This window comes from Arachis ipaensis, chromosome B4 (assembly GCF_059453495.1).
Source record: "Arachis ipaensis isolate K30076 ecotype BB chromosome B4, ASM5945349v1, whole genome shotgun sequence".
In the NCBI taxonomy this organism is placed as follows: Eukaryota; Viridiplantae; Streptophyta; class Magnoliopsida; order Fabales; family Fabaceae; genus Arachis; species Arachis ipaensis.
Genome location: NC_142439.1, coordinates 4,166,730 through 4,181,726, shown reverse-complemented (window position 1 = coordinate 4,181,726; position 14,997 = coordinate 4,166,730). Strand labels below are relative to the sequence as shown.

The 14,997-nt window shown below is 35.5% G+C and overlaps 2 protein-coding genes across 3 annotated transcripts; one reads left to right on the top strand and one right to left on the bottom strand.

Annotated features, from left to right (window-relative positions):
• Positions 1-2,306: 2,306 nt before the first annotated feature.
• On the top strand, positions 2,307-10,681 carry LOC107638468 (RNA-binding KH domain-containing protein). Of its 2 annotated transcripts, none has more exons than XM_016341761.3 (9): positions 2,307-2,553; positions 4,028-4,382; positions 5,368-5,493; positions 5,638-5,677; positions 5,770-5,852; positions 8,067-8,144; positions 8,277-8,330; positions 8,467-8,595; positions 8,704-10,681. In XM_016341761.3, the coding sequence occupies exons 2-9, from the start codon at positions 4,098-4,100 to the stop codon at positions 10,270-10,272; spliced, it is 2,364 nt and encodes a 787-aa protein (XP_016197247.1). In that variant the 5' UTR covers positions 2,307-2,553; positions 4,028-4,097; the 3' UTR covers positions 10,273-10,681. The 2 variants fall into 2 exon arrangements, with proteins under 2 accessions (XP_016197247.1, XP_016197248.1); XM_016341762.3 differs by having other exon boundaries at positions 2,308-2,553; positions 5,641-5,677.
• A 1,991-nt stretch (positions 10,682-12,672) lies between these two features.
• Positions 12,673-14,582, bottom strand: LOC107638467 (non-specific lipid transfer protein GPI-anchored 14-like). The gene is made up of 3 exons (XM_088483045.1): positions 14,211-14,582; positions 14,025-14,120; positions 12,673-13,360 (listed from the first exon to the last, which is right to left on the bottom strand). Exons 1-3 carry the CDS (start codon positions 14,530-14,532, stop codon positions 13,227-13,229), a joined length of 552 nt encoding a protein of 183 aa, XP_088339171.1. The 5' UTR covers positions 14,533-14,582; the 3' UTR covers positions 12,673-13,226.
• Positions 14,583-14,997: the final 415 nt, after the last annotated feature.

Here is a 14,997-nt window from a genome sequence, read left to right as displayed (position 1 = left end):
AGTGTTTTGCTGACGAAGTAGACTGGTTGCTGAATTTTGCTTCTTTCTGTGACAAGAGCCGAGCTTATCGCCCAATTAGTAACTGAAAGGTATAGAAATAAATCTTCCCCTTGGAGGGGTTTTTGTAGAATCGGCGATTGCGAGAGAGTTGTTTTTAGTGTGTTAAAAGCTCTCTCGCAATCGTCGGTCCATTGAAATTTGTTTTTCTTTTTAATTGTTTGGAAAAAAGGATTAGACTTTGAAGCTAAACAAGGTACAAATCTTGATAAAACAGCAAGCCTTCTTGTGAGGCATTGGACTTCTTTTACTGTCTTAGGACTTGTCATTTCCAAAACTGCTCGGCATTTGTCGGGGTTTGCCTCGATGCCTCTGTTCGTTAACAAAAATCCCAAGAACTTACCACCTTGTACACAAAAAGCGCATTTTTCCGGGTTCAGGCGCATGTTGTAATGGCGTATCTGGGCGAATATTTTTGTTAGGTCGTCAAGATGATTGTTGCCGACTTTTGTTTTGGCGACCATATCATCTACATAAACTTCGATGTTTCTGCCGATTTGTTTGGCGAAAACTTTATCCATAAGGCGTTGGTAAGTCGCCCCTGCATTCTTTAATCCAAAAGGCATAACCTTATAACAGTAGTTTCCGAAGTCAGTAATAAAGGCTGTTTTACATTGATCGGAGGGGTGCATAAGTATTTGGTTGTACCCTGAATATGCATCCATGAAACTTAAGGTAGCGTAACTGGAAGCGTTATCTACCAAAGAGTCTATGGATGGTAAAGGATACGAGTCTTTTGGACATGCTTTGTTTAAATCAGTAAAATCGACGCATATGCGCCACTTACCATTTTGTTTCCTTACCATAACCACATTGGCGAGCCAGGTGGTAAATCTGATCTCTTTGATGAATTCGGCGCTTATCAGTTTTTGTGTCTCCTCCAACGACGCCTTTCGCTTTTCTTCGCCGAGTTTTCGTTTCTTTTGCTGTACCGGCTTCGCAAACGAGTTTATAGCCAGTTTATGGCTGATGATTTGTGGGTCTATGCCGGGCATATCTGAAGGTTTCCATGCAAAAAGGTCGGCTTGATCTTGTAGGAAGGTGGTGATGGCGTTTAATTCTTCCTTGCTTATTGACTTACCTACAAAAGTGAATTTGTTAGGGTCATTGTTGAAATAAACCTTTTGTAAGTCGTTGGACGGAGTTGGCCTTTCCCGAAAATCGGCTCTTGGGTCTAAGTCGGCTATTGCCGAGCTGTTGTGCGTGAGGTCGACACTGTTAACTTGCTGTTTTGAATTATTTTGAAACTTCATGCCGATGTTGTAACAGTGCCGAGCTTCCTTATGATCTCCATGGATTGTGACGACATGATCGTCCTGTAAAGGGAACTTAACACACAGGTGAACTATAGAAACAATGGCGCCGGACTTGTTTAAGAAAGGGCGGCCAAGGATAATATTATATGGACTGAAGCAATCTACTATTAAAAATTGTATATCACAAGTTTTTGAAAGAGGATGCTCACCTAGTGTGGTTTGTAACCACACTGACCCTATTATTGGGACGCGTTCGCCGGAGAAGCCGACCAGATCTCCCCCTATTGACTGGAGGATGTTGTTACTGAGCTTCATTTTTTGAAATGTTGAGTAGAACAAGACGTCGGCACTACTTCCAGGATCTAGTAGTACTTTTTTGACCAGTAGGTCTCCCAACTGAAGAGTTATAACTACGGGTCGTCCAAGTTCTGTATACTAGAGTTGTAGTCTGCTTGTGTGAATGTGAGCTGCGGCAGTTGTGTTGGATTTTGTGTTTCACTTTGTGGGCCATCTAATGAGCATATTGATCGGAATGACCTCTTTCTCGCTGAGTTTGAGGAGCCTCCACTCGCGTATCCTCCACTCGCGTATCCTCCTGAAATATAATTAATGATTCCTCGTGGTTTTTCGTAATTGTTCGCCGACACCTTCTCTTTTACTCGGTATTGTTGTTCAGATGAGTCTTCGGTCCTGGAAGATATGGAACATTTTTGGATGTGACCTCTGATGTACTTATCGAGATGGCCTTGTCGAGGTAAGCGTTCCAAGAGGTCCTTTGCTATTACACGGTCATCAGTAGTGTGGCCGTTCCAAGACCCACAACAATAATATATAAAATACTTTTCTCTTTTAATATATAAGCTATAACATATTAGCAGTGAATATATTATATATATAAATTATTTCTATTATATTAAGATAATAATATTAATAAATATTAATGCTAAAATATTATATTTATATATATATTTTTTTATATTTATTTCTCCTCCTGATCGCTAAGATATTTTTTTAGCCTTTTTTGTTTTCAATTTTACCATTACTTGTAGGATTGTAAGAGGGCGAAGACTAGAAACTAGAAAGCACTTTGATGCGAGTTCTAATTCCCCTTTTTTAACAGTTGCGCAAGCTGCTACAGCATAGTTGTGAAGAACCTCCTCTTTAAACATAATTCAGATTCATAACCCACCCGTTCTCTCTCTCTCTCTCTCGCGCGCGCGCTCAAAAGATAAACAAACAGGTTCGTCCTTATATTTCCGATCTTTTATTTAGGTTAAGGAATAGATGCTCTTGAAGAAGATGAATTTATCATCAACGTACTGTTGTATGCATGTATTTGAAGTGATAGAGAATTAGTATATGGATTCATGTATTACAAATACAGCTTATATAGGTAGAGATGTAACAGAATCAGTTGAAGGGAAAACAGATTCTGTTACTCTTAACAGAACAATATCAGAAAATTCCATAACTATATTTTATTAGTTACATCAGTTATAGTTGATTAATTTCATGCCTCTCTTTATAGGTCTTATAATCGTTTTTCTTTTCTGCATTTCCATGCGTGCAGTGTTATTCTGCTCCACTTTCTGGCGTTTCCGTTGATTCCGTGTATATAATTTCTTAGAACAGTTTCATTGAACTAAGATTTATACATACTTTCACACATACAGAAGCCATTTTTATTCTTAGCTTTTGTTCTTGTGAGATTTTAGTGTAATTGCAAAGTATAGCTTCTTGTATTTGTAAGAGCTTCTTTCTAGAACATCCTTTAGTCTAGTGTTACTTTTTTCATAGTGTTGGGAATGAGGTGTGTCAACTGCATTTCCAATACGAATCTCGAAATCACGATTATGCTTCTGGCCTTCTGTTTGAGGTTGTATTCAAGGGGAATAATTTGTTACTCTTCTCATTCGGTGTGCCCAAGTTTTGTGAAGGGTAGACTTTTTGCTGTTGTTCTTTTGATTCATTCTTTCCGGGAATACTATAGTTTTCCACATTAACTTGTGGAGGTTGACTTTTCCTACTTAAGCTGTTTTAGTCGGCATCCTGCTGTCATCATGAACGTTTTTACTGTCAAATATACTTGGCTATATATGGAGGAATCTAGGTCCCGATCAACCTCTGCAGCTACAAAAGTCCATGCGAGATTATTGGTTGCTGCCATTGCAGGTTATGTAGGGCTATGAGAATTGGTGATAAAACACACCAGTTGAATTAGGCACTTATAAGTTTCTGGCTTAGAGTCACTTTAGTGCTACATGCTTTTGCAATTCATTGCTAAAATGAAAGGAAAGAGGACTTGATCACATGAAAGATGTAATTGATATGTCATTATGTCTGTCAAAGTATTGGAACTAGAAAAACAAAAAATGTGAGAAACTCAATAACGTCGAGTTGTAACAAGCTAAAAATTTCAATTAAAGGAATCTCAATCCAGGAAGAAAGACTCAATAAATGATGCCAAAGTGCTAAACAAGACCTGAAAAGTTGTCATAGCATAAAGAAATTTCCGGGCTTTAAATATCTCAACAAAGCACTCACAATGAGAATCTAGACATTCCCTTGTGTAAGGAGAATCTAGACATTAAGAATATGAATATTTCCTTTCACAATGGAACTCAGCAGTATTTTATATGTATTGTGAGTTATACAAAGTATTGCTGTATATATCAGCAGCCATTGAAAAAAGGTATGGTGTTTTATTTTTGCAGATTTGCTTCTCTCTTGCCGATGATGTTTTTGCAAATTTGCCTTACATGTGAAAAGTGACTGGATAAGGGGATGGGCACAAAGCTTGATGTAGCATCTGCTGCCGAAAGTCCCAAGATGTCTGCAGCACCTTCTAGTGGCCAAAAGCTCTCTTTATTTGCTGCAAAATCTGGTTTTGTCATCCCCAAAAACAAATTATCAGGTTCATTGGTTCCTGTTTTCCGAGGGACTAAAAAGGATGGGGTCACTGGAGCTATCAATGAAGAAACATCAAAACAAATTGTGAGGAAAACAAAATGGGGACCTGATCTGGCACAGGATGCAGCTGTGAAGAAGGCAAAGGCTTTAGCTTTACAGGTATTTTCTGAATCCTTTCAAATGATACTCCATTATTATTTCAACCATTATATATATATATATATATATATATATATATATATAGATATGAAATAAGATCAAATGACACTAGTGTCAATTTAAGTGAATTTACACCACCAGTAACTTTTTACAAGATATATTTATCGAATTCAACTATTGAATTACAATTACATATAATGAAAATCATGTGGACCAAATTTCACCGGAATTGGACATCAGTAAGCATGTAATTGATGAACCTTTTGTTTATGCATATTTTGAGCAAATATATTATGTTGGTTTTCAAGTATATAAAAGGTATATCTAATGATTTTGGATTTTGATGAATTTTTTAGAGATGATCTATAACATAAAAGCTTCTAATCCAATGCTTGTTACACGAACAAAAGTTATTAAACAGTGTAATATTTAGTTAAATAATTGATGCCGGTGTCAATTAATCCTAACTCTCTTTCTCTCTCTCTCTCTCTCTCTCTCTCTCTCTCTCTCTCTCTCTCACAAACACACACACGTATATTTCCTTTGTGGGAAATTCCCACCTATTAGTTGTTGATTTCCTTGAGAGTATTCTATTTTAAGATTAAGGTTTCTTATTTATATATAGATTGAATGACTATGGATTACCTTACCTCTCTTTATGGGTGTTTGTGAGACTTATCCTCACTTAAAATATTCAGACTGCTCCTCTCCATATGTGCTTTCCATAGGCTTGATCGCTGAGTTTTAGTAGCTTGAGATATGTTTAAATATTTTAGATGTATTTCCATTGGACTGATATATTAGTAAACAAGTAGCATTGCCACTCTTTGGGGTGGTACAAATCATTCTTAGCTAGGTACTGTTACAATTCCCTTGTAATTTGGCTGCCATTTTGTTTGCATCCATGCAAGTATTTTGCATATGAAGCTCTTGTCTAATGTGTCAAACAAGTGATATGGCTGTGTCTTTTGTACACATTCTATAGATTCGAGTAGATCAAATTACAAAGCAATTGGACTCAGAAAGACTGGAGGTCGGGAGTCCTCAGAACTCACCACTACGGGCACAATATCGAGATCAAAGCAACTATGACCCAGCAATTAATAGCAAGGTTGGCCCAAATTGACCCTGTTCCTAGTAATTATTTTTTCTCTTATTTTTCCAATGTTCTGTTTATTCTAAAATAAACACTGATGTTAGTTTTCCTTATTTTTCCAATATTCTGTTTTTCTTATTTTTCCAATATGGTACTAAGAAGTCAGAAATGCTCGAATTTGAAAAGCGGGAAGCAATAGGTTAGTTTTCCTTCTCGTATTCTTTTTCTTTCTCTCCTTTAACTCTCATTTGCTGCTCTTTCCATAATAATTGTGATTTTGATCATCTCCAGGTGAAATACTAAAACTAGATCCTAATTACAAGCCTCCTCCTGGTTTTAAGCCGTTGTTGAAAGAGGCCAGCATTTCTTTGCCTGTAAGTATCGATTATGAAATTGTGAAATTCTGCTAGAAAGTACCATTTAAATTCCATTCTTAACTTGTTATATTTAAGGAAAAGATAGATTCATTGCTTAATTTATAACACTGCACTATGAGTTGCTACTAGCCGACCATAAAACATATTTATTAATTCATGGGCGTTACTCCATCTTTCTCTCTCATCCTCATTCTTGAATCTTGATTTTGTCCATATGTGTATATCTATCTCAGCATCCTCATCTCAACCACACTAATCTTGTGTTCATGTTCACCCTTTGCCGCCCAACCATGCGTTTCATACAACATTGTTGGTCTAATGGCGGTGCAGTGAAATTTGCACTTGAGTTTTAAAAGTACTTTTTTGCTACATGTAAAACCAGAAGCTCTCCGCCATTTTGGCCAACTTACTTGGATCCTGTGATTTACATCATCCTTTATTTTTCCATTATCCTAAATAATACAATCTAGATACTTAAATTGTTTTACTTGTGGTGTTATATTTTCTTCCGTTTCATTTTTTTGTTAACATTTTCCCTTCCTATATGAACTTACACTCTATATACTGTCTTAATATGACTTATGTGCAAACCATGTACTTCCTTGAATACAGAAACACTTAGATGATTGTCACTCTTACTAAAATACATAACAAGACTTTAGCTTTAGTAGTATTTTGAAAATACATATCTGGAGCTCTAGTAGGAACTTCTAGGTCCAATATTACATTTAGTTGATTTCAAACTTTTGTTGCCAAATTTGTCTCCTTTAGATCCTTCTAGATAAATCATCCTACCATCAATGTCCTATTAGCAATCTCTAATCGAAGCTTTAAGGACGACTTTTATCCTTGTGGAAGCTTGTTCTCACACCTCCAAACAACTCAAGAAACAGTCCAGACCATCCTCTTCTGGTCTTTTCTCTCTAGAGCACAACTTCTTTTTGGTTTAGTTTTTTCACTTGAGTCTTACTCATGGATGCGAAAGCTAGTAGGTAAGCAAAAGTTTTCTTGACAAAATGACGGAGCAAAAGTTTTATCGACAAAATGACGGAGAAGATGAGGCAAAATTATTAAAGTAGTGTGGTGAAGGCCTTCTGCCAAAAGGGATAGAAAATGGGAATCAATTCCTTGATTCTTGTCCCATTGATTTTCTTGAGATCTTGAAGGGGGAAAAACAATTGTGAAATGAGAGTAGAAAGAAAAGGAATGTGTTAAGTACCTAAAGAAAGTGGAGAACCACACCTTAAAAGTTAGTTGTTAAGGAGGAAGAATCACTCTCCTTAAATACAACATCAAGCATTTCATACCATTCGATGTGGGACTTTGAACACCCCAAAATACCCAAGTCTCTAACAATACACCAGCCCTAGAGAGCCGATGTATAAGGTGGCTTCACTTTGTCGACACTGACCCAGCGGTAGCCACTTGGCTACCGGCTATCAGTATTTGGTATTTACGTTATTATTCAATATTTATCTTAATCCAACCTATACGTAGTGCTTTCTGTGCCATCGATAACTTATGCACTGATACCATTGTTAAGTACCTAAGAAAATGGGAAACATACTTTAAAAGTTAGCTGTTAAGGTGGAAGAACCACTCTGCTTAAATACAACATCAAGCATCCCATACCTCTGGTTGTGGGACTTCGGGCACCCCATAATATCCAAATCTATATCAGAATGCCATTTTCTTCATGAAAGGTGAAAGGTGTGGTGATGACGCTAAGGGTGGTGTGGGTTTTGTCTCATTCCATCTATTTACTAACTCAACATGTGAATCCTATCCACATTAAATTTTTTAGAAGCATAATTAATTATTCCATAACATTATTCCCATTACTAAAAAGGGAGAATGTGTACTTTAGATTATAATTCAATATATATAGATTTTTTGCCCCTTTCAAAGTATAAGATGTATCGGAGTTTCACAAATGAGTATCGGTAAAACTCCGCATAGGTTGCAATATATTTAGAGCATTAACATAGCTCTGTTTAGAGTAAGAATGTAAAATGACACAATAGCTTGTGCTTCTGATATGTTAATGCTAGGATTTGGCATACTTTTGTTGTAATTTAATTTCTGTAATGTTCTACCATTGTCTTTTAAAATAATATATCTTTAACTCTAAACCTGATACCTGGCATGCAGTTGTATATAACTCATATCAAAGAACACAATGATTGCTCATGTGCAATGCCATTATTACAGGTCCTAGAGTATCCTGGGTACAATTTTATTGGTCTTATATATGGGCCTGAAGGTGATAATCAAAAGCAACTCGAAAAGGTAAGGTCCATCATATTGGTATCTACATCTAATGATAGGAATTTGACAAGCGGTTGTCCTGATTGTGATTACTATTAAATTCTGCTTCCTTTATTTTATTTGAAATTTATTCATCTAATTCATGCATATCAGGAAACTGGTGCCAAGATTAAATTACATGGAACCAAAGCAGACACTGGAGAGAAAGTACGTTCCTTAATAATATTAAGGTGCTTTTGTTCTGCATGAATCATTTTGAAGTACTTCTTCAATATGATTTTATCTGGAAACAACTATAATCAGTCTTGAAATTGCTTCCATTGATTAATTGTTTCATTTTTAGGGTGAAATTAAGCCAGGAACTGATATCACATGCAGTTACAAAGAGATGTATGTCAATATATCAGCTGATAGTTTTGATAAAGTGGATGCAGCAGTGTCCATCATTGAACTACTAATTTCCTCTGTAGCTGTGAGTGTTGGCATTTTATGCAATGGACATGTTTATTATTTACGGCGAGTTCAGTTATGCTGATGCTATTTCAGTTATTTAATGTAACTGTTGCTACCTTCTATTCAGGGGAATTTAGTTTCTGGTTCCACACCCTCTGTATCTGGGGATGGCACTAATGTTCTGAGTCAAACCCAAGATGGGCTACCTTCTGGTCCAGTCTCTATGGGTCTGGAAAATCAGGCTGCAGCACAAGCAATAGCTGGCACACAAATTCATGGAAATCACCTTCAATACTCCAGTCCATGGTTTTCGGCAGTTCCGTCTCATAACCCTGTAATTGCTTCTGATAATATGCCCCCACAAAATCCATCAGATCTTGCTAGAACTCCCAATTTTCAGTCACAAACAATGAATCCTTCAAACATGCCTTCAGCCTTTGGTTTTCAACCTGTACCTTTTGCTGGATTCCACCTGGCTATTCCAAATCAACAATCTTCTGTGCAAGGACTACCTCCTAGGCAGATTTTACAGCATTCACAGATGACAAGTTCCCTGGGTCACGTTGGACCCCCAAGAAATCCATCAATGATATCTGTACAAAATTGTTCCGCTCCTACAAATGTTTCAATGTCATTTCCGGTTACTTTAAGCCAATCAGCACAAGTAGGACAACTCCAGACATCAGGGTCTTCAATGCCTCAGCCTCTATCTGGTATGTCACCTTTAACGGTACCTAACCGCCCATTTATCCCTCCCAACAACACTTCTGGACAGAATGGAGTCACTATTAAAATGTCTTCAGATCTGAACAGTATGGGGCCAATGGCTCCACCCCCAAGGCCTCTATCTGTACATCCACAACCTGATGTTGCGTTTAGGCCACTACAATCAAATATGTCAATGATGCCTCGACCTGCTGCTTTTCCACCACAGCAATCAGGAACTTCCCCTGGACTGCCATCATCTTTGGGAGCAATGGTTCCCCCAGTACCTGCAACTACTCATTCATCTGCAAACCATTTATCTCGACCTCTTTCATTTCCTTCACCAGGAATGGCTCCTTCAGGTCCATTACCGCAGCAATCAGGAACGCCTAATTCTGCATCTGGAGTTTCCTCTTATCACACCCATGTAAAGCCACCAGTCTTGATGCCCTCAACTTCAGGAAATTTCACTTTTCAATCACAGCGGCCCAATGCAGATAGTCACGTGATTTCCGGACCGAACAGTCAAGCTACTGTACAGGGTGGTATATTTGGTGCGCCTGATAAAGCTTTTCAAGTCTTTCCAAGGACGCAAGTTCCCAACCAGATGGATCAAACTCAAGCTCATGCATCCGCTGTCCCCTTTGGCGGAAGATCTGGTCTGGTCCCTATTCCACCTAGACAAGCTGCATTCCCATATGCTGGTCAACCTGGTCCTAGATCTCCAGTCCCACAAATGGGTATGAGGAACTTAATTTCTCCTCAAATGCCCAATTTTCCCACTGCTGGTGGTGTACCAAGAAGCCCGCACATCCAGCAAAATTATCCTGCTCCGAGAACATGGGCAGGTATACCCATGCCCCCAAATCATAAATTTGGTAATCCCTCCATTGCTTCTGGTAAGCGGGCATATCCTGCAGACCAGATTTATGATCCTTTTTCACCTACTTCAATTGCACCTCCACGGCAGAAAGGTAATCCAGGAAAATAACACAATTTGTTAGGGCTACAGATTATATTGACAGTGAAAATTTAGGCTGTGTTTGGGTTATGTTTGAGACAGAAATACAGATACAATATATCAGAAAACTTGTTTGGTTGCGAAAGAAACAACTTTTCTGTACTTGCTAAAACTGGGGACATAAATATGTCTCGTTATTTCTATCTGAGAGTCAGTATCCGAGCACAGCCTAATTAGGGTGCAGTAGTTGGTGGACAGATCTGATGTTGATTACATTGGTTAGTGAAGGTATAATAGTCGTTATTAATTCCTGAGTAAGAAGATAGATCAAATCTTAACAGATTGTAACCAATATCATCCTTTTTACTTTATCATTTCCTTCGGATTTTTCATATCAACTACGTTGCACTAAAGCTCGATTTGATTGGCAGTAACTAAATATTTCATGTGTCGTTCTTCCTTGTTTAGCAATATGTAAAAACAAATCGAAACAGTCATCTTTTTTGGTCACATCTTAGTAACTAAATCTGTAGTTCAAAAATTGTCCTCATTTATACTTCTGGTTGCTCTTGGAAGACAGTGCACATATGTTTGGTTCCCCAACAGAATTAAAGAAGAAATTTTGGTTCCTTCCCTTTTGCTATTTAATTCATCTTATGTGATTCTTTTGTGCTGCATAATCAACCAGATCATGTACTTTATGCGTTATGGATCCTTTTTATGTCATCATAGTTTGTTTCTCAGCCATTAACAAAGACAAACTATGACATCTAGGACATAGTTATTTGTTCTTGTTTGAGCTTCAGCCCAACAGGTCAAGGACTAATACGTCGTGGTACTCAGCTCCATTAAGGGTTTGTTGCTAACCGCATAAGACGGGATTCAAACCCCCTTTGTTTAAGCGGACTAGTGAGCTAACCACTAGACCAGTCCAACTTGGTTACTAATATTTTTGTCAGCCTAAATATCTATAAGTATAAAGCATCGGATAAATTATAATTCTAACACTTAGCAGGCAAATAATAATAATATGGTTTGGTGAGAAGTGAAATTTCCAAAATTGACGATTATTTCATATTTATAGGAATATGGGGTGAGATTGGTAATTTTTATATTTTGTTGAATTATAATTATATATGAAAATCAAGGTTTCAGAATAATATATGTGAAATTTAATAAAAAAAATTATTATTAGAAAATTAAGATGAGCGACTGATTTAGCTACAAAAAAATTGGTTGCTATTAAGAACGGTAATGTTCCATCAGAGACTAATTTAGCGATGGAAAAATTGGCCGTCGAAATTGGTCAATTAAGTTTTGGTTGCTAATTAGTGACCGATTTAGCAACTGAAATATTGGTCGCTATTTAGCGACCGATTACCTCAGCAACTGATTGAACGATGGAAAACTTGGTCACCATATAACGATCTATCTTGTTAGTGACTGATTTAGTAATTGAAAATGTTTGGTATGAGTTTTGTAGCCTTAGTTGAAAATCAGTTGCCAAATCTTAGTGACCAACCTCGGTCGCTATTTTAAATTTAGGTTTTAAGGACTATCAAAATTGATTGTTAAATCGGTTACTAAATCGATCGCTATAATAATAATTTCTTGCAGTGATATTTCATGTGATAACTATCCAACTATCCATAAAAAAAATCTTCATCTCTTCATCATTTTCCCTCTCCACCATAACTTGCATCATGTATAAATAGGTTCATAAGGCTTGAGACACAATAGAGAGAAAAATAAGAAATAAGAACAACGTATACTTGTGCTATCATAAATAATATATGTGCATGTAAAAGTAAATATATTATTGAGAGTGTAATATAATATCTCAATTATAATGAGATATACATATTAGAGAATATTAATACTAAAATTTTTTATTTCTACTCCTCTTTCATTTTATTTATCTATTTATTTTACAACAAATTAATGTATTGATTTATTTAAGGATAAAATATGAGGAGATATGATATGTAGGGGAATGTTAGGTGACCAAGTGGTAACAAAAATGAGAAATCGGTTACTATTGGGTCAAATAAAAAAAAAGATTGATTATCTAACATTTATCAATTAATAACATACCGTGTGTTTAATTTTAGAGGAACAAATGTGCATGAGAGAATGTAACAATTAATTAAATAGAAGGAGCTAAATGTAATTATGACAATATTAGACCAAAGAAAAAATGAAAAGAAAGACCACCTACCATTTATTCCTTTTCCTAAATATATAATTTGTGACGCAAACACCAACTATTTGCCGTATGAAGATTGAAGAGAAAAGCTCTGACTTTGTGGGTTTTAGCAGAATTGATGCGATCTTTTAGTTAGTTGAAAAATTAATTATGAGGTTACATAAGAATAAATACCACACCAAAGGAAGAAAATGAAGGAAAGAAAAAGACTAGACAGCAGCATATAGACCCAACAACTTTCATAGTTCAGTGTAGTTTACTAATAATAGAAAGGCAGAATTAATTTTAGTTTTGCACAACAATTATAGGAATTGAAAAGAAAAAAATTTACAGAAATATGAGAACGAGATAGACACATACACTAGCCAATCATAGCAAAAACACTAGAAATGGGTAAACTTCTTTATACGTACGAATAAATTACCATTTGTACGCATAAAGATACAGATGCTGACAAATGTATCCATACAAAAATAAAACGACAATTATAACTATGGAAGATGGCTTCTGTGTGCCAAGAATACCCGGACGTTGGTTACACAATTGGTCCGTTAGGATATTCTTGACACACGGAAGCTATCTTTCGTGGATACAATTATCATTTTATTCTTATATGGATATATTTGTCAGTGTTTGTATCTTTTATGGATACAAATGGTAATTTATTCTACAAATGTAAGAGGTGGTAAACTTCTTTTTCCATTTGAAGTTTCTTTTTTCCATAGAGAATCCTTCTTGTCCATACTACATTGCTACAAGCTTTTGAAAAATTGAAAGTTCAAATGAGAAAGAAGTTAGAAATGAATACAGTTGGTAAAATTACACAAATGACCCCAGTCACATGCCACCTATTTCCCTTGCCACCATCGCTCTTTTCTTGAGCACTTGAGCTTGTTCCATTCTTAGCTCCACCTGTAAGACCATTATTAATCGCAGCTTCTTAGTTTTTTCCAACTTTCAAAACCAAAGTAGAGGGCTTCATTTATGAAAAGTACAATAAATAATAATAATAATAATAATAATAAAGAAATCATTTAAATAAAGATACTTAAAATATTTTTTTTTAAAAAAAATATTTTTTAATATTTAAAATTTAATATATTTAATCAATTAAATCATATTATTTCCATCATAATTAGATTTAACAAACTCATTTAGTTGAAAAATTAATGAATCAAATCTTAAATCGATCTAAATTAATACATTTTTTATAAAAAATAACTATAATATTTCTATTATAAAAAATTACAAAAATACTTCTATATATATATATATATAATAAGAATATTTTAGTTATTTTTATAATAAAAATATTGTAATTATTTTTTATAAAAAAATATTAATTTAGACCGATTTAAGATTTAGTTCATTGATTTTTTTGCCAAATCAATTTATCTGATTTAATTTTGACAAAAATAACACAATTTGATCAGTTATATGTATTAAATTTTAATTACTAAAAAATATTTAAAAAAAAGACCGATTTAAACATTTTTATTTGAGTGATAATAATAATAATAATAATAATAATAATAATAATAATAATAATAATAATAATAATAATAATAATAATTACCACTAGGAACTGGGGTGGAAGTGTTGGTTTTGGTGGATTTTCCAAACCCCTCAAACACCTTAGCATCAGGAGAGTTAGGTGGCAAATGCAAAAGATCTGAAAGAATCCAAAAGCAATTTATGTGTGCAGCAAAACGGTATATGTATGTATATATTTGATGAGATAGAGAGAGAGAGAGAGAGTTACCGACGCACTGGGAAATATTAGATGGTGCATGACAAGAAATAGGAAGTTGAAGAGCGAGGGTGGCATTGATGGTAATGCCAAGGTTAGGATCGTTGCGATCTTTGATGAGGATGCAGATGCATTTCTTGCTCTGATCAAGAACCACTTTGAGGCCACTGCAGCAGTCTATGGTGGGGATCTTGGCTTGCCCACTAACATAAGGGATACAGGGAGCTAGCCCAATCAGTTTCTCTGCACATTCGTCTCTGTCTTTCGCCAAATCACACCTTGCAAAACCAACCAACACCAGTAATATGCTACAACACAATCTTAGATCACTCATCACTCGACACAGGGAATGTTATGGTAAAATCCTAGTAGCTCTCTCTGCCCACGCCTGTTTTATACTTTACTTGCCACTTTAGTTATATTTTAAAGTATATTTTAAAGAGTAGCAAGAGTTTCAAGTGTATCGGGAACATTGGTATTCCAATTGTTTTAACCGATGATCTGAATTATAAAAAATATATATAATATATATTAATTGAAATCAACGGTTAAAACAACTGGAACATCGATGTTTCTCGATACACTTGAAATTTTTCTTATAGCATATATATATATATAGGTGAATGCTATCCTACCATCTCTAAAGTAATATGTAAGTTACCTTCTCTAATGTGTCATATTTTAATTGAGTGTTTATTTTAATCTGAGTTACTTTAATATCATGAGAGTTACCTTCTTCATTCTTTCGTCGTTGTTGCGCCTCCCAAGCATCACCGTCTCATTGGTATTTCGTTTTCTC

Coding starts and splice junctions, on each gene's coding strand:
- LOC107638468 (XM_016341761.3), top strand. CDS start 4,098: ATGGGCACAAAGCTTGATGTAGCATCTGCTGCCGAAAGTCCCAAGATG. Junction 5,678..5,769: donor TGAAAAGCGGGAAGCAATAG/GTTAGTTTTCCT, acceptor GATCATCTCCAG/GTGAAATACTAAAACTAGAT. Junction 5,853..8,066: donor AGGCCAGCATTTCTTTGCCT/GTAAGTATCGAT, acceptor CCATTATTACAG/GTCCTAGAGTATCCTGGGTA.
- LOC107638467 (XM_088483045.1), bottom strand. CDS start 14,532: ATGAGTGATCTAAGATTGTGTTGTAGCATATTACTGGTGTTGGTTGGT. Junction 14,121..14,210: donor TAATATTTCCCAGTGCGTCG/GTAACTCTCTCT, acceptor GGATTCTTTCAG/ATCTTTTGCATTTGCCACCT. Junction 13,361..14,024: donor TTCCACCCCAGTTCCTAGTG/GTAATTATTATT, acceptor ATGGTCTTACAG/GTGGAGCTAAGAATGGAACA.